This window comes from Bombina bombina, chromosome 9, assembly GCF_027579735.1.
Source record: "Bombina bombina isolate aBomBom1 chromosome 9, aBomBom1.pri, whole genome shotgun sequence".
Classification (NCBI taxonomy): Eukaryota; Metazoa; Chordata; class Amphibia; order Anura; family Bombinatoridae; genus Bombina; species Bombina bombina.
The window spans coordinates 8,918,092-8,941,706 of record NC_069507.1 but is presented as its reverse complement, the minus strand read 5'-3'; the positions used below and the strand labels follow the sequence as shown (position 1 = coordinate 8,941,706).

General features: G+C 41.3%; 1 protein-coding gene across 6 annotated transcripts in view; it reads right to left on the bottom strand.

Annotated features, from left to right (window-relative positions):
* Positions 1–23,615, bottom strand: part of HELLS (helicase, lymphoid specific) — a 267,233-nt gene that overhangs the window by 170,179 nt on the left and 73,439 nt on the right. For all 6 annotated transcript variants that reach the window (XM_053691865.1, XM_053691867.1, XM_053691863.1 and 3 more), the window contains exons 7-9: positions 22,287–22,328; positions 14,226–14,450; positions 12,554–12,736 (exon numbers count right to left, since the gene is read on the bottom strand). In XM_053691865.1, the coding sequence (XP_053547840.1) occupies positions 12,554–12,736; positions 14,226–14,450; positions 22,287–22,328 (450 nt within the window). The remainder of the gene's footprint in view (positions 1–12,553; positions 12,737–14,225; positions 14,451–22,286; positions 22,329–23,615) is intronic.

Sequence of the window (23,615 nt, the reverse complement as noted above, 5' to 3'; positions counted from 1 at the left end):
GACATGTCCACCAGGTCTGCATAACAATCCTGCGAGGCCACGCCGGAGTAATGAGGGTCACAGACGCCCTCTTCTGCTTGATTCGAGCAATGACTTGAGGAAAAAGCGCGAACACTGAAATTCCAAGGTACCGCTAGAGCGTCTAAGTACTGTACCTCGGGAGCTTGGCATTCTGTAGAGATACCGTGAGATCCAATACCGGCTGACCCCATATGAGAATCCGGCTGGAAAAGACTTCCGGATAGAACTCCCACTCCCCCGGGTGAAGGGTCTGCCTGCTCAGGAAGTCTGCCACAGCAATTGTGGGTCTCTGCCCACCTCTATCACGGCCAAGGAACTCCTAGCTCCTCCCCGATGGATGATGAAACCCACTGAGGCTAAATTGTCCGACTGGAATCAAAAGAACTGGGCCGAAGGTATCAGACCAGGCCAGGAGAGCATTACAGATTGCTCTGTTACAGATTGTTTATGGGAAGAACACACTGCCAAGTCCCTGTTATGAGCCTTTATAGAGCCTCCCAGAAGGCTAGCATCTTGTCATAATCATGAAATATACCATAAATCACAAACCAAAAAAAGGGATATATAAATGTGATAGTAAAATAACGGAATTAAAATAAAACAAAGTTCATATATAAGGATATATCCGAGTTTTCTTGGTAGAGTATTCTGCTCGTTAGTAAATCTGCAACCAATTCCTCAGTGGGATCTCATGGAGAAAGAAACAGAAAATAGCAACATAGTGTGACACTGTATCAACTCGTGGATAGGTAATTCTTTTGTAACAAATGGTTACTCACATTCGTTGGAGGTTTCGACCAAGCTCAAGGATATGGGCACTCCCTCTTTATACTGGAGGGAAAACGGTATACTTGTGACGCTTTTATGTATATTTTAATAAAATTTTATATCTAAGATTTGCCAACAGCCTTTAAACCACCATTACTTTAGGGTCCAACAGCAAAGATAATATGACCAATGCTTGGAAGGGCTACTCCAGTGTAGGGGTAAATGGCTCAGCAGATGAATAGCCGCCGAAACCACTACCACTCAAACACAGGATAACAGCGCCATTACCCCAGGTGTCCCGGCTGATGTAGAGACGCAGTAAAAGTTCAGATCCGACGTACTTTTCGCTGGTATGCTTTGCCAAGGAATCCTTGACAAAGCATACCAGCGAAAAGTACGTCGGATCTGAACTTTTACTGCGTCTCTACATCAGCCGGGACACCTGGGGTAATGGCGCTGTTATCCTGTGTTTGAGTGGTAGTGGTTTCGGCGGCTATTCATCTGCTGAGCCATTTACCCCTACACTGGAGTAGCCCTTCCAAGCATTGGTCATTATCTTTGCTGTTGGACCCTAAAGTAATGGTGGTTTAAAGGCTGTTGTGACGCTTTTATGTATATTTGAATAAAATTTTATATCTAAGATTTGCCAAGTATACAGTTTTCCTTCCAGTATAAAGAGGGAGTGCCCATATCCTTGAGCTTAGTCGAAAGCTCCAACGAATGTGAGTAACCATTTGTTACAAAAGAATTACCTATCCACGAGTTGATACAGTGTCACACTATGTTGCTATTTTCTGTTTCTTTCTCCATGAGATCCCACTGAGGAATTGGTTGCAGATTTACTAATAAGCAGAATACTCTACCAAGAAAACTCGGATATATCCTTCTATATGAACTTTGTTTTATTTTAATTCCGTTATTTTACTATCACATTTACATCTTGTCATAATCACCCAAGAGGTTCTGCGAAAGCAGGTTCCCTGGGAAAAAATTGATCGAGACAACCACTAAAAAGAGAATCCCTTGCCTTCTGCTCAAACAGTAATCTGAGACAGGTACGCATAAAGTTACATTGCCTGCGCCTTAACCTGCAGAGGTCTGAGTTGGAAACAGACGACCGGTATGTCCATTGCTGCTACCATCAGCCTGAATACCTCCATACACTGAGCTACTGATGGCCGAGGAGAGGACTGAAGTGCTAGGCATGAATCGAAAATCTTTAATTTACTGAATCGGTCAGAAAAATCTTCATTGATAAGGAATCTATAATGGTTCCCAAGAAAAACATTGTTGAATATGGAACTAAGGACTTTCTTCCAAATTCACCTTCCACCTGTGAGACTGCAGGAAGGATAACATTTCCGTGTGAGATCTTGCTTGTTTAATTGAAGATGCCTGAATTAGAATGTAGCTCAGATAAGGTACCACTGCAATGCTACGCAATCGGAGCACCGCTAGCAGGAATCCCAGGACCTTTGAGGAAATTCTGGTAACTGTTAAGACCAAATGGAAGAGCCACAAACTGAAAGTGTTTGACTAGAAAAGCAAACCTTAGAAACTTGTGATGGTCCCTGTGTAGGGGGAACATGCAGGTAAGCATCCTTTAAATCCACCAGTCATAAATTGACCCTCCTGGACCAAAGGAAGAATGGAACGAATAGTTTCCATCTTGAAGGATGGCACTCTGAAGAATTGGTTTAGACTCTTGAGATCTAAAATCAGTCTGAAGGTTCCCTTTTTGGGAACCACACACAGATTGGAATAGAACCCCAGACCTTGTTCCTGCATTGTAACAAGAACCATCACTCTCAGGTCGGAGAGGTCGCGAACACAGTGTAATTAGGCCTCACTTTGTGTGGTCTACAGAATCTTGAAAGCAGAAAACTGCCCCTGGGAGGAAAGGTCTGGACTCTGTATCCCTGGGACACAACGCCCACCGCCCAGGGATCCTGAATGTCTGGTACCCAAGCCTGAACGAAAAATGAAAGTCTGCCCCCCACAAAATCCGTTCCCAGATCGGGGGTAGACCCCTCATGCTGCTTTTGATGCAATAGCAGGCTCTTTGGATTGTTTTCCCATGTTCCAAGACTGATTGGGACTCCAGGAAGACTTGGACTGATCCTGCTTGGAGGAGGAAGTGAAAGGTTTTCCATTGAAATTTCGAAAGGAACGAAAAATTACTGACATCCCTACTGATCATTTATCTTACCCTGAAGGAGGATAAGTCCCTTTCCTCCCGTGATGTCAGCAATTATTTCCATCAACCCCGGCCCAACTCAAGTCTTTCCTTTGTAAAGAATCTCCAAAAGTTTAGACTTAGACGATACATCCGCAGACCAAGATCTGCGGGCCAGTATGGCAAAAAATGAAATTTTATCTTCCAGCTTAATAACCTGAAGGGAAGCATCCGTGGTAAAGGAGTTGGACAACTTAAGGGCCTTTATCCTAACCTGAACTTCAATGGAAGAGAGTTTTTAATAGATTCAGAAAAGGCATCAAACAGTATGCTACCGCACTAGTGACAGTAGCCATACAAACCGCAAGTTGTCATTGTAAACCCTGGTGTACATATCCTGTAACTTATCCATAGGATCCTTAAAGAAGCAACTATCCTCTATAGGAATAGTAGTTCTCCTGGTTAGCGTGGAAACTGTTCCTTCCACTTTGGATATCATCTGACAAGATTCCTTGATAGAACCTGCTATAGGAAACCCTTTAACTACAGGGGGATGGAGAAAAAGGGGATACACAGTCTCTCCCATTCCATAGCAATAATCTCAGCTCAACCTGGTACAGGAAAAACTTCCACCATGGAAGGTACATCAAAATACTTAAGTAGCTTACTAGAACTTTTAGGATTGACAGCAACCATGGTGATGCTGTCATCCAGTGTAGCTAAAACCTCCTTGAGTAAAAGACCGAGGTGTTCTAGCCGATACCTGAAGGATACAACATCAGAATGAGGATGAATTACACTGTCAGATTTAGCCTTCAGATGCTAGCGAAGTATCCTCCTCAGGCTTCTAGGAGGGAACATTCAAAATAACAGCATCAGCAACATCACTTAATGTTTACTTTTCCTCTTGAGCTTTCCCTGCAGCACGGGAAAAGCAGACACCACATCAGACTGTAAAGGACATGAGGGAAGTGATGTCTTGCAACGTGACTCCAGGTGGAGTTAGAGGAAGTGCAGGGCACTGTAAGAGTGGGCAATAAATTTATGGACACTTGAGGAGAAAGCTGCAGAATATATTGAACAGTCGTTAGGCACCTAAATAGTATCCGCCTTAGACAAAGTTGGCTCAGAAAAAAAAAAAAAAAATATCCCTGTAATATAAAGCTCTGTCAAAACATAAGGAACAGAAGGGATAGGTGGTTCCACATTATCATCAACACAAGTATTCAAGTTATCTTGGTCCATTCTGACTCAACACGGAACAAATTATCGCAAAAAAACCCCAGAAATGTAATAAAAATTTAAACAAAAAAAACGTTAAGTCACTTTAAAATTTTAAAACGTTTCTTTTTCTTTGTATTTTGCCATAAGCAACTGAATAGCGTGTTTGCAACTATTAACCTGTACACCTCAGCTTAGTTTTGCCGAAGTGTTTAACTGCCCTGCTGACAGAGGATAATTACTCTAAGAAAGGATCTGGAACTCGCAAAAGCCCTCATGCTGCTTTAACAATTTAGCGTCTGCAGTATAGAGAGCAGCTGTCCGGTCCCAAAAGCACAGCCTTGAACTTAATATGCGCTTTCCAGAGAAATTATTACCGTCACAGTAAAGCAGGGGAAAATGGCGCACACTAGTAAACCGCTGCCTCAGATAAACCCCGCCCATCGTGGGCGTCTGCAAAATGAAACTCCCGGTCGGCATATTATAAAGTCGAGCCAAGAGGAACCAAATAAAATGAGCCTTATTTCTAACAAACCTCAGCCCCAGTGCCTGCTATAACATACTGCCAAAATAAGTTCCCCTTAACATATAGGGGAAAAAAAACTTGTTACCCAGAAAGATATAGTCAGCACTTACCTCCAATCTGCCAGGCATCATGGCAGCTCACTAGGTTTGCGAGGTCTTCTCCCTCACATGGACCTGTGGAAAAAGGAGATAAAGACCGATTAATCTTACTCAGGCTTTCAGTATTAGGGCAGCATTAACTATATGGGAGGCAAAGTAAGAATTATGTCCCACAAGTTCCCATTGCTCTAAAGCCACCATTGCTCTACTGAAGAGACTGATATGGACTAAGGCTACACACTAGAACAAAGCAGCACAATCTTGCACTACTTAAAAAAAAAAAAAAAAAATCTTGCTAGAAGAATTTTTTCTAACACCTAACCTTAACCACTTCCTTGCTCTAACTTAGGCAAAGAGAATGACTGGGGAGGGAAGGGAGGTGATATTTAAAGGGCCATTATGCACTCAAAAAAATATGGGCTAATTAAATAAAGCATTAAAAGAAAATAAAGTTTTAAATTAACATGTATTATCAATTTTGCTGCTTAAGGTCCTAAAAATTATGTTAAAGTTTAAAGTCCTCTGACTTCATGAGAATACGTTCGTAGTACCCAGTAGCTGCAGAACAAGGCTTTTTTCCACACTCCCTAACTTGTGTTTAGAAAGCCCTCCTGCTGGAGCGGTCTCTGTAATGTTCTTTGTAGTGCAGTAATATGTTGAAAGGCAGAAACGATGTAGATATACACAGAAGCTGAAGAATTCCACTTCCCTTTCCCTCTCCGGTTACCACAGATCTCCAGTCTCTGCACACTCTAAATGCCGTGGTAACGGGGAGGGAAGTGGATTTCCTGCAGCGTTAGAACGGACTGTGTGAAATCAGCAGATGCAGATATACACAGAAGCTACTAAACTCAGCAGCATATTTTCCCTTCTGTCCGTTCTAACGCTGCAGGAATTCCACTTCCCTCCCCCCTCGGTTACCACGGCATTTAATTAGAGTGTGCAGAGACTGGAGGAGATCTGTGGTAACCGGAAAGGGAAGTGGAATTCTTCAGCTTCTGTGTATATCTACATTGTTTCTGCCTTTCAACATATTACTGCACTACAAAGAACATTACAGAGACAGCTCCAGCAGGAGGGCTTTCTAAACACAAGTTAGGGACTGTGGAAAAAAGCCTTGTTCTGCAGCTACTGGGTACTACAAACGTATTCTCATGAAGTCAGAGGACTTTAAACTTTATCATTTTTAGGATTTTAAGCAGTAAAATTGATAATACATGTTAATTTAAATTTTATTTTCTTTTAATGCTTTATTTAATTAGCCAATATTTTTTTTGAGTGCATAATGGCCCTTTAACAGCTTTGCTGTGGTGCTCTTTGCCCCCTCCTGCTGGGCAGAAGTGATATTCCCAACAGTAATTTATGATCTGTGGACTTGTGTAATTAGAAAGTAAAATTTTGAGTTTCATCTCCCTTTAACAGCACATTTACAAAACCTGATCATATAGCTTAAGTGGCACAAACCACATTACCTAGTAGTATCCACTTATCACGTGGGTATTAAAGATCTATATTTTTAGACAAAACATTTTTCTGTCCCTTTAAAGACCATACTAACAACCAGAAACAAGCCATTAAAGTCGAGACCCACCCCCCCAACCATACTTCAAGGGACCTTAAACACTTGTCATTAGAGTTGTGTTTTTTTATTCATAATGGTTTTTTCAGTTTTTAAAATGCAAATCCTTTTTTTTTTATTATAGGTGTTCTATTTTTTTATTTTTTTTTTTACATTTATGTGACTTTCTGACCGCTCTGTGCAGATATGGGTGAAAGTGATGTTGCCAAAACCGTAAGTCTGCTTATTGCTGTGAGCGTGCACACAGACATTGCGCTCACAGAATAACTAAAAAACTACTGCCATAAAGTTTGCAGCTTTTACCTTCACTGCTAAAGCATATCTTTAGAACCGGCCTCAGGGATCCCCCAACACGCTGTTACAGCTCAGCTCTGCTGTCTCAAATATATTCTGTTATCTTCAACACTAAGCTGTGTCACCCGTCTACCCCTCCCCTTTCTCTTCAAGCTCCCGGAGTCCAGCTCAAGCCATACATTTTTTTCTTTCCTATGTCTTTCAGAGTTTGTTTAGATCGGACCCTATTTTCAAATGGTCTGATCTAAACAAACTCTGAAAGGAATAGGAAAGAAAAAAAAATAATAATTTATGCTTACCTGATAAATTTATTTCTCTTGTAGTGTATCCAGTCCACGGCTCATCCATTACTTATGGGATACCAATACCAAAGCTAAAGTACACGGATGATGGGAGGGACAAGGCAGGATTAAGCGGAAGGAACCACTGCCTGAAGAACACCTCTCCCAAAATCAGCCTCCGATGAAGCAAAAAGTATCAAATTTGGAAAATTTGGAAAAAGTGTGAAGCGAAGACCAAGTCGCGGCCTTGCAAATCTGTTCAGAGACCTCATTTTTAAAGGCCCAGGTGGAAGCCACAGCTCTAGTAGAAAGCTGTAATCCTTTCAGGGGGCTGCTGTCCAGCAGTCTCATAGGCTAGGCGTATTATGCTCCGAAGCCAAAAGGAAAGAGGTTGCCGAAGCTTTTTGACCTCTCCTCTGTCCAGAGTAAACAACAAACAGGGTAGATGTTTGACGAAAATCTTTAGTAGCTTGTAAGTAAAACTTCAAGGCACGGACTACGTCCAGATTATGTAAAAGACGTTCCTTCTTTGAAGAAGGATTAGGACACAATGATGGAACAACAATCTCGATTGATATTCTTGTTAGAAACCACCTTAGGTAAAAACCCAGGTTTGGTACGCAGGACTACCTTATCTGCATGAAAAATCAGATAAGGAGAATCACATTGTAAGGCAGATAGCTCACAGACTCTCCGAGCCGAGGAAATAGCCATCAAAAACAGAACTTTCCAAGATAAAAGTTTAATATCTATGGAATGAAGGGGTTCAAACGGAACTCCTTGAAGAACCAAGTTTAAGCTCCATGGGGGAGCAACAGGTTTAAACAGGCTTAATTCTAACCAAAGCCTGGCAAAATGAGTTGAGGAAGCAGAGGAAACGGTGGAAACACATAAGCCAGGTTGAAGAACCAAGGCGCTGCTAGAGCATCTATCAGCGTCGCTTCTGGGTCCCTGGACCCGTAACAAGGAAGCTTGGCGTTCTGGCGAGACACCATGAGATCCAACTCTGGTTTGCCCCAACGATGAAGCAACTGAGCAAACACCTCCGGATGGAGTTCCCACTCCCCCGGATGGAAAGTCTGACGACTTAGAAAATCCGCCTCCCAGTTCTCCACGCCTGGGATATGGATTGCCGACAGGTGGCAAGAGTGAGACTCTGCCCAGCGAATTATTTGAGACTTCTAACATCGCTAGGGAACTCCTGGTTCCCCCTTGATGGTTGATGTAAGCCACAGTCGTGATGTTGTCCGACTGAAATCTGATGAACCTCAGAGTTGCTAACTGAGGCCAAGCCAGAAGAGCATTGAATATCGCTCTTAACTCCAGAATATTTATTGGAAGGAGTTTCTCCTCCCGAGTCCACGATCCCTGTGCCTTCAGGGAATTCCTGACTGCACCCCAACCTAGAAGGCTGGCATCTGTTGTTACAATTGTCCAATCTGGCCTGCGAAAGGTCATACCCTTGGACAGGTGTACCCGAGACAACCACCAGAGAAGAGAATATCTGGTCTCTTGATCCAGATTTAGCAGAGGGGACAAATCTGTGTAATCCCCATTCCACTGACTCAGCATGCATAATTGCAGCGGTCTGAGATGAAGGCGCGCAAATGGCACTATGTCCATTGCCGCTACCATTAAGCCGATTACCTCCCTACACTGAGCTACCGAAGGGCGCGGAATGGAGTGAAGAACACGGCAAGCATTTAGAAGTTTTGATAACCTGGACTCCGTCAGGTAAATTTTCATTTCTACAGAATCTATAAGAGTCCCTAAGAAGGAGACTCTTGTGAGTGGGGATAGAGAACTCTTTTCCTCGTTCACTTTCCACCCGTGCGACCTCAGAAATGCCAGAACTCTCTCTGTATGAGACTTGGCAACTTGAAAGCTTGACGCCTGTATCAGGATGTCGTCTAGATACGGAGCCACTGCTATGCCTCGCGGTCTTAGAACCGCCAGAAGTGAGCCCAGAACCTTTGTAAAGATTCTCAGGGCTGTAGCCAACCCGAAGGGAAGAGCTACAAATTGGTAATGCCTGTCTAGAAAGGCAAACCTTAGAAACAGATGTTGATCTTTGTGAATCGGTATGTGAAGGTAGGCATCCTTTAAGTCCACTGTGGTCATGTACTGACCTTCTTGGATCATGGGTAAGATGGTCCGAATAGAGTTCCATCTTTCAAAATGGAAACTGAGGAATTTGTTTAAGATCTTTAGATCCAAAATTGGTCTGAAGGTTCTCTCTTTTTTGGGAACCACAAACAGATTTGAATAAAAACCCTGTCCTTGTTCCGTCCACGGAACTGGATGGATCACTCTCATAACTAGGTGGTCTTGCACACAGTGTAGGAATGCCTCTTTATCGGATTTGCAGATAGCCTTGAAAGATGAAATCTCCCTTGTGGAGGGGAAGCTTTGAAGTCCAGAAGATATCCCTGAGATATGATCTCCAACGCCCAGGGATCCTGAACATCTCTTGCCCACGCCTGGGCGAAGAGAGAAAGTCTGCCCCCTACTAGATCAGTCGCCGGATAGGGGGCCGTTCCTTCATGCTGTCTTAGAGGCAGCAGCAGGCTTTCTGGCCTGCTTGCCTTTGTTCCAGGCCTGCTTAGATTGAGCAAAAGTTCCCTCTTGTTTTGAAGCGGAGGAAGTTGATGCTGCACCTGCCTTGAAATTTCAAAAGGCACGAAAATTAGACTGTTTGGCCTTTGCTTTGGCACTGTCCTGAGGAAGGGTGTGACCCTTACCTCCAGTAATGTCAGCAATAATTTCCTTCAAACCAGGCCCGAATAAGGTCTGCCCCTTGAAAGGAATGTTGAGTAATTTAGACTTCGAAGTCACGTCAGCTGACCAGGATTTAAGCCATAGTGCCCTATGCGCTTGGATGGCGAATCCGGAATTCTTAGCCGTTAGAATAGTCAAATGAACAATGGCATCAGAAACCAATGAGTTAGCTAGCTTAAGTGTTCTAAGCTTGTCAATAATTTCAGTCAATGGAGCTGTATGGATGGCCTCAAACCAGAATGCCGCCGCGGCCGTGACAGACGCAATGCATGCAAGGGGCTTTAAAATAAAACCTTGTTGAATAAACATTTTCTTAAGGTAACCCTCCAATTTTTTATCCATTGGATCTGAAAAAGCACAACTGTCCTCAACCGGGATAGTAGTACGCTTTGCTAAAGTAGAAACTGCTCCCTCCACCTTAGGGACCGTCTGCCATAAGTCCCGTGTAGTGGCGTCTATTGGAAACATTTTTCTAAATATAGGAGGTGGGGAAAAAGGCACACCCGGTCTATCCCACTCCTTGCTAATAATTTCTGTAAGCCTTTTAGGTATAGGAAAAACATCAGTACACACCGGTACCCACATAGTATTTATCCAGCCTACACAATTTCTCTGGTACTGCAACTGTGTTACAGTCATTCAGAGCAGCTAATACCTCCCCAAGCAACACACGGAGGTTCTCAAGCTTAAATTTAAAATTAGAAATCTCTGAATCAGGTTTCCCCGAATCAGAGATGTCACCCACAGACTGAAGCTCTCCGTCCTCATGATCTGCATATTGTGACAGTATCAGACATGGCCCTTACAGCATCTGCGCGTCCTATTTCTCCTAACCCCAGAGCAATCGTGCTTGCCTCTTAATTCAGGCAACCTGGATAATACCTGACAGTGTATTATTCATGATTGCAGCCATGTCCTGCAAGGTAATCGCTATGGGCGTCCCTGATGCAATTGGCGCCATATTAGCGTGCATCCCCTGAGCGGGAGGCGAAGGGTCTGACACGTGGGGAGAGTTAGTCGGCATAACTTCCCCCTCGTCAGAATCTTCTGGTGATATTTCTTTTATAGTTAAAGACTGATCTTTACTGTTTAAGGTGAAATCAATACATTTAGTACACATTCTCCTATGGGGCTCCACCATGGCTTTCAAACATAAAGAACAAGTAGTTTCCTCTTTGTCAGACATGTTTAAACAGACTAGCAATGAGACTATCAAGCTTGGAAAACACTTTAAACAAGTTTACAAGCAATATAAAAAAACGTTACTGCACCTTTAAGAAACACAAATTTTGTCAAAATTTGAAACCGTGAAAAAAGGCAATTACACTAATGAAATTTTTACAGTGTAAGTAACAAGTTAGCAGAGCATTGCACCCACTTGCAAATGGATGATTAACCCCTTGGAATAATTAAAACAAAAAAAAAAAAAACGTTTTTGTCTTTTAACAGTCACAACAACTGCCACAGCTCTACTGTGGCTTTTTACCTCCCTCATAAACGACTTTGAAGCCTTTTGAGCCCTCCAGAGATGTCCTGGATCATGCAGGAAGAAGCTGGATGTCTGTCTAATTTTTGCTGTGCAAAAAAAAAAAAAAAAAAGCCAAAATAGGCCCCTCCCACTCATATTACAACAGTGGAAAGCCTAAGGAAACTGTTTCTAGGAAAAATTCAAGCCAGCCATGTGAAAAAAAAAACTAGGCCCCAATAAGTTTTTATCACCAAATACATATAAAAACGATTAAACATGCCAGCAAACGTTTTTATATTACATTTTTATAAGAGTATGGATCTCTATTAATAAGCCTGATACCAGTAGCTCTCACTGCATTTAAGGCTTTACTTACATTAGTTCGGTATCAGCAGCATTTTCTAGCAAATTCATTCCCTAGAAAAATATTAACTGCACATACCTTATTGCAGGAAAACCTGCACGCCATTCTCTCTGAAGTTACCTCACTCCTCAGAATATGTGAGAACAGCCATGGATCTTAGTTACTTCTGCTAAGATCATAGAAAACGCAGGCAGATTCTTCTTCTAAATACTGCCTGAGATAAACAGTACACTCCGGCACCATTTAAAAATAACAAACTTTTGATTGAAGAATAAACTAAGTATAAAACACCACACTCCTCTTACCACCTCCATCTTAGTTGAGGCTTGCCAGAGAATGACTGGATATGACAGTTAGGGGAGGAGCTATATAGCAGCTCTGCTGTGGGTGATCCTCTTGCAACTTCCTGTTGGGAAGGAGAATATCCCATAAGTAATTGATGATCCGTGGACTGGATACACTTAAGAGAAATGTATGGCTTGAGCTGGACTCCGGGAGCTTGGAGAGAAAGGGGAGGGGTAGACGGGTCTTTAGCAGTGAAGGTAAAAGCTGCAAACTTTATGGCAGCAGTAGTTTTTTAGTTATGCTGTGAGCGCAATGTCTATATGTGTGCACGCTCACAGCAATAAGCAGACTTCCGGTTTTTGAAAAAAAAAAAATGGAACACCTATAATATAAACAAGGATTTGCAAGGGAGTGCGCATCCAGTCTATATAGACAACGCGTGTTACAACATGGCAGCTAGCACCGCTTTCAGTAGGCGGTGGTTTAGGGGTAATATTGAGACTGAAAAATAATTGAGCAGAGGCTAGGTAAATAAACAAAGTAAGCAACAACGTTTAAAACAATACAAAAACGTTTTAAAAAAAAGTTAATCACAGAAAAAAAGATGGTGTTTAGGGTCCCTTTAAGCTCAAGTGCTTTTCTAATATAAATGTAGCCAAAACAAAAAAATTAGATTCCCTTTAACTTTCCTTACCTCAGGAGAAAACCTTTTAAATTCCGATAACCAGTTGGGAAGTGTTGATAATGGGCCACAAACAAAGAATGGTCCTGGAACGCCTCTTTCAACCATCATAGATATAGTTGCAATACACTGCACAGTCTTTCCCAGACCCATCTCATCAGCCAGTATCCCGTTTATCCCGTTCTCCCACAGCATCTAAACACAAAGAAAGCAAAGTTAGAATTAATGCGAGTTTCATAAACCTCTATTCTACAGTGAATGCAAAAGTAACAAATGGAAGTTAACTGAAAAAACAAAAAAACAAATTACGTACTAGATTTTTCTTTGGTAGATCTATTTATATAGCCCATCTGGGAGTGTTTATGTAACAAAAACATTTTAAAAAAAATAAAACTATACATTTTCAGACTCCTATCCAAACCCCAAAGGTTTAGATGTATACTGATGTCTACAGACACCTGCTGGCTCCTGTTTCATATGTAAATACCATTTACACAGTCTGCCACTTCAGTGGGTGTCCCAGTCTAAATAGGTCCCAATAACACTCCGAAAACCCGCGCTTAGATAGAATTAAGGGTTCAATCTCCAAGCAGTCAGCTTCAGAGAAACTAGATTTGGATGAAGGAAGGGCCCTTTAAGTAGAAGCTCCTTCCTCAGTGGAAGTCTCCAAGGTGGAAGACAAGACATCTCCACTATGTCTGCATACCAGATCCTCTGAGGCCACACCAGAGCAATGAGGATCACCAAAGTCAAACTTGTGATGATCCCTGTGGATGGGAACATGCAGGTACAAGTCCTTTAAATCTACTGATGTCATAAATTGACCCTCTTGAACCAAGGGAAGAATGGAACAAATAGTTTCCATCTTTAAGGACAGTACTATGAGGAACTTGTTTAGACTAATTCTAGACCTCAAGAGTTTAAACAGATTGGAGTAAAAACCCAGACTGCTCCTGCAATGGAAAAGGAACTATCACTCCCAGGACAGATAGGTCCCGGACACAGTGTAGGAACGTCTGATCTACAGATAATCTTTAGAGCAGAATCCTGCCCTTGGGAGAAAGTCTAACTCCTGTATGTATCCATAAGACACGATATCCGCTGTCTAGGTATCCGGGACACCCCGAACCCTGGCCTGAGCAAAGGAAAGTCTGCCCCCCACAAGATCCGGTCCCAGATCGGGGTAGACCCTTCATGCTGACCGAGTCAGTAGCAGGTTCTTAGATTGCTTTCCCTTGTTCCAAGACTGGTTGGTCCTCCAGGAAGGTTTGGACTAGTCCTGCTTGGCAGAGGAAGGCTTACTTTTAGTTTCGAAAGGAACAAAATTTACTCCGACGTCCTTTCTGCTTATTCCTCTTGTCCTGAGGGAGGAAATGAACCTTTCCTCCTGTAATGTCTGAAATAATTTTCGCAAAGCCCAGCCCAAACAAGGTCTGGGGATCGCCAAAAGCTTAGGAGATACATCCACAGACCAGTATTTCAACCATAAGGCTCTGCGGGCCAGTACAGTGCTATTTTGCATTACACAACAGTGGACCAATGTGCTACAAATATGATAAAGGGTAAAGTTTTATCGTTGCTAGAGTTTTCACTAACCAAACTAAAATTTAATAGATATTATATAACATTTTGAAGTTAACATATTTTGACCCTGTAAGAACAATGCAAATTGAATCCCACATACCCTAAGCCACTCCATTCCTTCCACCTGGTACCACCGCATTATACCTCCTGTGAAATATTTTGGCTGCTGATAGGGTACTGGCTGACCATTTACTTTCCTCAATGGATCAAGCAAGTGTTTGGCATTGTGCCTCACGGTCTGCGATAGCCGGTCTTTAATGACACTGTTAGAATCGCCATTCCTCTCGATATCCTCTGTGGTGAGCTTGCTAGTGGAGTTTTCATCCTTTGAAGAAAGGAAAAAAAAAAATTGTGTGAACTATAAGGTGATCATTACACTTAAGACAAAGACATAAGGATTAAAATATGAGAAGAGGAAAATAAAAGAGTAAGACATGTAAAAAAATTAAATGGACCAAGGTTGAAGAAAAAAAAAAAAAAAAACACACTTTAAAACATAGAAATATAAGTTATTTCTGCAACAGGAGGAATTCCAAACAAAATTCCTACAATGTATGATACAAGTATGTATGCCTAGTATAAAGCAGAGATTAGACCACTGTCACACAGATTTATAGGGAAAGTTTCCAATTTACTTATAGTAATAAGTGTAACCAAAGTTCTGAACCAAAAATGGGCCGGCTCCTAAGCTTTACATTACTACTTTTAAAATATAATTTTTAAAGTCAAATATAGGCACAGTATCAATGAGTAAAGATAGGATAGAGGAGGTAATGTGTATAGCCTCGGTGCTGACCCTTTAAATTAATATAAAAAAATAGGAACCGGAAATGGGAGAGTATAGAGGGGATATTAAGCACTCTTACAAATATCGCTTGTAATAAGCTGTAAAATAACCGCATGAAATATCTGCTAGCGAATTATAAATGTATATACTGGTATTAAAACCTATAATCATAATAATAAATTAATGACTAAGGTGATAAACATCACCTATTACCCACACAGATATATTACCTAAAGGTACCCCACAATTACTGCACTGCTGCTATCATGTCACCCCCCTGTATTCCTGGCTGATAACAGGAACCGTCAGCTTCAGGTGTCAATGTGATTCAGTTCACTTGCTGAATCACATTGAGAGGCTGTGCAACAGCTGAAACATGTTTGTGTAGTTCAACTTGTTTTTAAACTACTTTTATTACACACTTATACCACTTACAATTATTTTTGCTGCATTAACTGTTGCCTCATGCTACCCCTGACACCTGAAGCCGACGGTTCCTGTTATCGGCCAGGAATACAGTGGGGTGACATGATAGCAGCAGTGCAGTAATTGTGGTGTACCTTTAGGTAATGATAGGTGATGTTTATCACCTTAGTCATTAATTTTTAAATAAATTCCTTAATAAAGATTATAGGTTTTAATACCAGTATATACATTTATTATTCGCTAGCAGATATTTCATGCGGTAATTTTATAGCTTATTACAAGCGATAGGTGTAAGAGTGCTCAATATCCCCTCTATACTCTCCCATTTCCTTTTCCTATTTGATACTTTTAAAATATAGCAAGAGAACAGAGAAATGAATAGGAGTAAATAAAATTGTTGTAAATTGCATACTCATTTTTAGGGGCGGTCATTACTGCTCATTTCATGATACCTTGTTTGTAAAGATTAAAAGACAAAAAAAAAAAATAATCATTTAGTTGCATTTATAATAGTCAATAGTTTAATGAGGTTCAAATGGGAATACATTTCTAACCCTTTAAGTATCACTTCCCACAACCCCCAGTCTCTCTTTGACTCTAGTGCAAGGAGATGGTGAAGTATTTAGGTGTCCTGATTAAGATTCTTCCATCAAGATTTTTTATTTTGAAGCCAGGGCAGGATTGCTCTGATCTTCAATCACAATTTGGGTATAGCTGTACTCCATGTTAGTCTCTTCAGCAGGGCTGTGGTAGCTTTAAAGCAGTAAGGAACTTATAAAGTGTGCTTTGCTGCCCTGGTATAGAAAGCCTGGTAGGTTTACCCTTTTTTACACAGGTCCCTGTGAGGAGCGGCATCCTCTCAAACTTTGTAAATCATCTGACTGCCGGACGACTAGAATGCAGGTAAGTGCCTTTGTTCTTCTGGGGCTAGAAGGCCGGCACTGAAGGGGTTAAGGACCCTCTGCTTTTAGTGGATGCTTAGGGCAGTGTGCAGGCACATTAGTCATGAGACTTAGCTGTTAATCTCCTTCATAGCAAGGAAGGGGTTAACCACCTTGGGGCTCAGATCTAATTTAATTACTTTTTTCTGTATTTGGGCAGCCTCCTTTTTTAGTGACCGAGTGGTCTGAAGTGACTAGGTCAGAGAAAGCTTATATGGCACCATTTCTAAGGAGCTGCATAGCTGGATGGGGTCTTAGAAGGGACTGAGCACACATTGTGGTTCTCCGATTTTCCCACTGAGTTTGAGGTATTTCTCTTCCGTTCTTTTAGGAAGCGGAGCAATGCTCTATGCACTTTTAAATTTGTGCCAGTATCCTGCACAAATTTGTAAGAGCTTGTAGCTCAGTGTTTTGTGCGGCAGGATGAAGCTCAATGTTTGCACGCTTCATCTCCATGCCCCCACCTTCTCAGGTACGGAGAAGCGCCATCTTGGACTAATTTTCAGTTTTGATGGCCCTGCCTCGTTCTCCGACCAAAAACAGAGCAGCGTTACTGTTCTGAACAGCACAGAGATGATAGTACTGTGAGGCAGATACTAGTAAATCAGTTTCCTCAAATCAGACTACCACTGTAGTTATACAAATCTATCTATCTAAACTGTAGGACTTATTAAACTTTGTTTACAGAGTCTTGATGTCAATAAGGCATGTGGAATATTCATGCTTTTATTTCCAATCTGTGTAAATAAATGTCCCAATGTTGACCTGCTTATACTTTGGAATGGGCTGAATTTTATGCTAGGTTACATAGGTTCCACATACATATACCTTATGTTAGATTTCCTTCACTTAAGGAAATTCCAATGAATAATTTTATTTGCTAAAGAATGGAACAGAGCTTCTGAAGGAAGTAGTCCTCTTGAGATTCAAGCCTGAACACCTTTGGGTATTTAGGAGGGGTTGGCTACTTGGTAGACCGATTCCCTGTCAAACCTCAAGAATCTAGTAAATTTTACATACACACGGATTCATCTGTAAAGAAACCAAAAAACAAACAAAAAAAAAAAAAAAACACACAACCAATTCGACCGTGCTAGGAGAATTTTCTCAGGTATGGGAGAAATCAAGGAGCCTTTTCCCCCAACCCCCCCCCCCCCATCTCCTGTCTAATAAGCTGTCTCCGATATATATCATGTGGCACGGTGCTCAAAGTAGTAGGGACCATTGCAATTCTGGTTAAGAGATCTTCAATTCATATAAAGGATAGACACTCTTAAGGATGGAGGCCTTTATAGGCAATTACTGCAACTTTTTGGTGCGACTCCTTGTCCAATTCCATTTTGGACAGAAAGGCCGTTAGGCCAATTTTATTTCTGTTGCTACTTTTTGTTCCTTCGTAACTTCAGGTAAGTCTTCCCCTTTGTCTTCCACAAAGAAGAAGTTAAAGTACTCTTGGATACCCAGTCAGTCTTGGATCAGGGGGAAGAAACCTGCAGCTAATTCAGCATGTAGGGTTTGCACCTGAGCCAGGAACATATCCTGCTGGGGGGCAGGCTATCAGTTATTCATGCCTGGATAAGATTACAAATTGGAATTCAACTCCTTCCTCCCAGGAGCAGGCAATACCTCTCAAGATCTGTAGGCCAGATAAGGAGAGGCGTTCTTGAAATGTGTTCAGGATCTTCCTCCCTGGGAGTGATTGTTCTAGTTTAGGGAATTTTTCCATCCTATTTAGACATGAAATGTTTCCACAAGTTTCTCAGAGTACCACCCTTTAAGATGAAGACTTTTCGCTCCATTCTTCATTGGTGTAAGAGGGTCAGCTTTTAACGACCCTAGACCTAAAAGGATGCGTACCCTCAGGTTACCATTCAAAAGGGATCATCTCAGATTCTAAATTTTGCTTTCCGGCCAAACTTTCAGTTTGTGGTTCAACAATGGCTTTGCCACAGCTCCCAGAGTTTAAGTTTTCTGGGCCGCGATTTGGTTACGGGATTTGGTTCAGGCACCATCTTTCTACAGCCAAAATCTCATTCTGAGGTTTTTGTCTTCGTTCCACAAATGGAAGTGAAGCTGGAAAAGAACTCCCTTGTCCCAGCAACAAGGGTAGTCAGCTTAGGGACTAAAATAGTTTCCCTATCAATGAAAATCTTTGACGGAGGTAAGGAAAGCCAAAATCCTTCCTCTTGCCTCTCTTCAGTCTACTGTTCGGCATCAATAGCTCAGTGTATGGAGGTAATTGGTCTGATGGTGGCTTCCATGGACATTGTCCCCTTCCTCAGACAGTGGAATGGAGATTATCCAGATTGTCTACAGGAATCTAAATCAGCAGCTTCCTGAGAGAGTCGACAAGTCTTTCCCGTTGTGGTTTTATCAGGAACTTGTCTCAGGACACATGCTTCAGAGACCTTCCTGGACGTTTGTGACCGCGGGCACCATCCGGCTGGACTGGGGAGGAGTCTGGGACTCGAAAGTGCAAGGACTTTGCTCCTGGGAGAAGTCTGCTCTCCTTCATTTGGGGTTGAGAGCGATTTACAATGCTCTGATGTCTTTAGCCCGGATTATCGGGTTCTAGTCAGTCAACATAGCCTCTGTGGAACTCAGAGTTAACTAGTCATGAAGAAAGTGTTTCAGATTTCTTCTGTTGCGAGTGCTCACAGTTAGTCTTCCATCCACATTTCAGGAGTGGACAACTGGGAAGCAGATCGGAGCAGACTCCCATCTCGGGGAGTGGGAACTCCATCCGGAAGTGTTCTCTAGGTTACCAACCAAATGGGGGTTACCAGAATTGGTTCTGATGGCATCTCATCAGAACACCAAGTTCCCAAGTACAGTTCGAGGTAAAGAGATCCTCAAGCCTAATAGATGCTCTGGCAGTTCCTTTGAAATTCAGTGTGGCATATCCTTTCCTCTGTTCTTTCTGATCAAGTAGGAGAGAGCATTGGTTTTCCTACTAGATCCTGCGTGGCTTGCAGGAGCTGGTAGGCTGATCGTCTCTACCTCCGTGGAAACTTCTGCTGTGGAATGATCTTCTGCTTCAGGGGCCCTTCATTCATCCAGATAGTTTCTCTGAAGCTGACTGGTTGGAGGTTGAACGCTTGATTTTATCTAAGCGTGGGCTTTCTGAATCGGTCATTGAGACCATGATTCAGGATCCTAAGCCTATCACTAGAAAGATTTCTATAACAGGATCCCAATGATCTTATCTTTTCTCCAGGAAGGTCTTGAGAAGGGGTCATCAGTTAGTACCCTCAAGGGTCAGATTTCTGCTCTATCCATTCTGCTACACAAGCGTCTGGCGGATGTGCCTGATGTACAATCCTTTTATCAGGCCCTGGTCAGAATCAGGCCTGTGTTTGTCTCTTCCTTGGAGCCTTAACCTAGTTCTTTAAGTTTTACTACAGGCTTCGTTTTAGCCTATGTATTCCATAGATATTTAGTTTTGTTTCTTTCTGCTATTCGGAGGGTTTCCGAACTCTCAGCTTTGTAGTGTAATTCTCCTTCTCGTATTTTACACAGGTAAGGCAGTTCTTCGTACCAAATTTGGGTTTTCTTCCTAAGGTTGTTTAGGACAGAAATATTAATCAGGAAATAGTTATTCCTTCTCCATGTCCTAATCCTTTACATAAAGGACGTCTGTTGCACAACTTAGATGTTGTGCAAGTCCATAAATTTCATTTACAGGCCACAAAGGACTTTAGTCAGTCTTCTGCATGGTTTGTTGTTTTTCTGGTGATCAGAGGCCAGAAAGCTTCTGCCACTTCTCTCTGTTGAGAAGTGTTATTCGTAGGGCTTATGAGACTGCTAGACAGCAGCTTCCTGAGACTTATAAGTTCACTCCACTAGGGAGGTGTCTTCTTGGGCCTTCAAGAACAAGGCCTCTGTAGAACACTATTTCTATAAATTTTATTTTTATCTCAACAGGTTTCTTTTGGGAGAAAGGTTCTGCAAGCAGTGGTGCCTTCTGTTTGGTTTACCCATCTTTCCCTCCCATATCATGTGTCCTCTAGCTTGGGTGTGGATTCCCAACAGTAATTGATGATCTGTGGACTCACCGTGTCATTAGAAAGAAAACAAATGTGAGTCCACAGCCCTTGTTTTTCCCAGACAGTTTTTTATATAAAACCTCAGGAACCTCAACGCCTTGTGTTAGGTCCTCTCTCCTTCGGTCGAATGACTGGGGTTTGTGGTAAGGGAAATGATACTTAACAGCTCTGCTGCTCTTTGCCTCCTCCAGTTGGCCAGGAGTGATATTCCCAACAGTAATTGATTATCCGTGAACTCAGTGTTAAGAAATAAATAAATCAAGTAAACAAATTTAGTTCTTACTGCCGTTTTACTCTGTCCAAACAGCGCTGGGCTTTAGCGCCGTTCGGACGAAAATACGTCAGCCGTTTGTCTTGAAGCCAACGGCGCTTCCTGAATTTGATCGCAGACTGGAGGGCGTGCCTAGTGTCATAGGGACGCCCCCCCTGAGCCAATCCCATAATTGAAATCTTACGATCACATGCAATATCACGGGATTTCATTTTGTCTACATCGGAAAGTTACCGATGTAGACATTATGACTGTCATGAAAGGGTTAAAGGACAAGTAAATACAGTAGATTTACATAAACGCATGATCTAAAGAATGCAATGGCACTTAGCCTGAACTTCAAATCAGTACAAGATTTTTGTCTGATAAATTTTAAAGTTGTGTCTATTTCCACTCCCCCTCCTGTTATCAGACACCCATCAGCCAAATCACAAATGCATATACTGTGAATTCTTGCACATGCTCAGTAACTGGCGATTTAAAAAGTTTAAATATAAAAAAAAAAAGACAGTAAATTTTGTTAATGGAAGTGAATTTGAAAGTTGTTTAAAATTTGCTGCTCTATCGGAATCCTGAAAGTTTAATTTTGACTTAATTGTCCCTTTAAAATAGATTCATACGAATTGCAATGATTTCTATTTACAGGTTTCCCCAAATCCAGGATTCCAAAAACATTCTGAAATCTATTTTTTTTTTTTTTTAAATATGACTTCTCTGGCAATGTTTAAGTTTGGTTAAAAAATAAAAAAAAATTAAAAGATGATTAATTGGCCACACTAAAGCAACAAAAATATAGGAGCAAGTGTATGCCAAAAACTGTCTATATACTTTCTCAGTACTCCTGGGCAATTTAAAACAAACTGGGTATCCCCATGCAACATCTGCTATAAAAATAGAACTACATATACACCGGGTCTGATCCGTGACAACCAGGGTTATCATAAAACAATCTAACATGAGTTAAATTGTGCCAACCTAATTTACCTATGCAGGGTCTGGTCTAAACTTATCGCTTCGATATTAGACACATGTTTGTATTTAATGGTTTTGTCTTATATTTTATAGATTAAAAGTTTTATATATAGGCCTTACTTTTCACTTTTACTCATGTGATACACTCTGCTCTAAACTCGGATTTTGTATACTAAGTGTTTTTGGTTTGACTGTTCTATTTAAAACAAACATTACCTTTGTGATTACAGTACTGTACTATGTATACACTAGTATTAAACAACCTTTAGCTACGTGTATAAGCTTTATAACGGCATGTAAATATGGCTAAGTGACAAGATGTTTACACTTGGTTCCATACCCTCTTGAAACGCACGTTTAAAAGATACAAATATTCCAAAATCCAAACCTATTCCAGTCCCCAGCAGTTTGAATAAAGGGTTTTTTACCTGTAGTATAAACTGCTTAGTTATTTTTTATTAAAAAAAACAAAATCTATGTTTATCATAGTAAGTGCAGTAAAATGACACCATGTTTGCCAGAGAACTTGCAGTCTTATTTATACATCAGAATTACTGCAATGCAATTATTTCATTTTTTTTCTAGGTAATCTCATACATTTAACTTAGTTAACTTTAATCATTCAGTAGTAGCTTCAGTACCAAAAGACAACAATGTACAGACTAATGTGACGTCACAAGAACACAGGGTCAGCAGATATTGTAAGATTTTGACGTACCTGTGGTTCCTGCTTGCTTTTCTTTGATGCAGACAAAATTTCCTGGAAAGCAAAAATAAAGTTCTTAAAAGGACCATTAAATACAGAAGAGCACGTGCATAATAGACAATTCAATAACTTAATTTAAAAAAGTGAGCAGTAGATTAACAAATTTAAAAATGTACTTTGATTTGTTAGCCCCCTATACCATGTGACAAATCAGCCAGATTCATAGGTATCAACCCCTGCACATTCTCAGTAAGAGCTGGTGCCTCAGCGTGCATATAGCTGAGCACAATTTGAGATTGGAAGTTAATTGGAGACAATTCAGCAGGTTCTAGCTGAACCTTTAATAAAACAAGGACTAAATACTTTCTGCATCATATCAAGCACTACACAAAGCCCTAAACAAAATTTATGCTTACCTGATAACATGTATTTCTTTCCGAGCGTCCACAATTTTATTCCAATTACTAGTGGGAATTCAACTCCTGCCCAGCAGGAGGCGGCAAAGAGCACCCTAGCATAGGTCACCAGTCAATCTGCCAAAAGAAAAAGCCAACACAAGGGTATAGAAATGCCTGAGGTTTGTACAAAAAAAACCTGCCGTCTTAAATTTAAATAATGGCAGGTCGTGAACTCTCCATGCCCGGAAAGAAATGCATCAGGTAAGCATACATTTTCTCTTTCCTATGGCATGGAGAGTCCACAATTTCATTTGTTAGTAGTGGGAACCAAATATCCAAACAAGAGGACAGAATGAAAGGGAGAGAGAACAGGCGGACCCTATACAGAAGGCACCCCCCACTTGAACTTTTCTCCCAATAGAAACCTCAGTAGAGACAAAATAATCAAATTTGTAGACTTGGAAAGTAATGCAGTGATGACCATGTGGCCGCCTTGTAGATTTTCGGATAACCCTTCTCAACCAGAGAGAAAAAAAAAGTAGAATTGGCCTTTTGACCCATACTCTAGTAAAAACGAACCAGAGCAGAAGATTGCCAAAAATCTTTAGATGCTGGACGTTATTTTTTTTAAGAGCATGCACAACTTCCCGGTTATGCAAAAGGCATTCCTTTTGAGGATTAGGCCAAAAAAAAAAATCAGAACAAATTCCTGACATCGCGATCTGACACTACCTTCGGAAGAAATCCCAGCATAGTATGAAGGACTGCCTTATCCGCATGAAAAAAAAAAAAAAAAAAAGGGGATCACACTGCAGAGCTGAAAACTAAAAGACTCTGCAAGCAGGAGAAACAAAAAAAAAAAAAAGTTTCTGCCAGACATTTGAGCAGAATAGACAGTGCAGAAATCTGACCGACAAACCTTCCTCCAGGCCCTCCTGAAGAA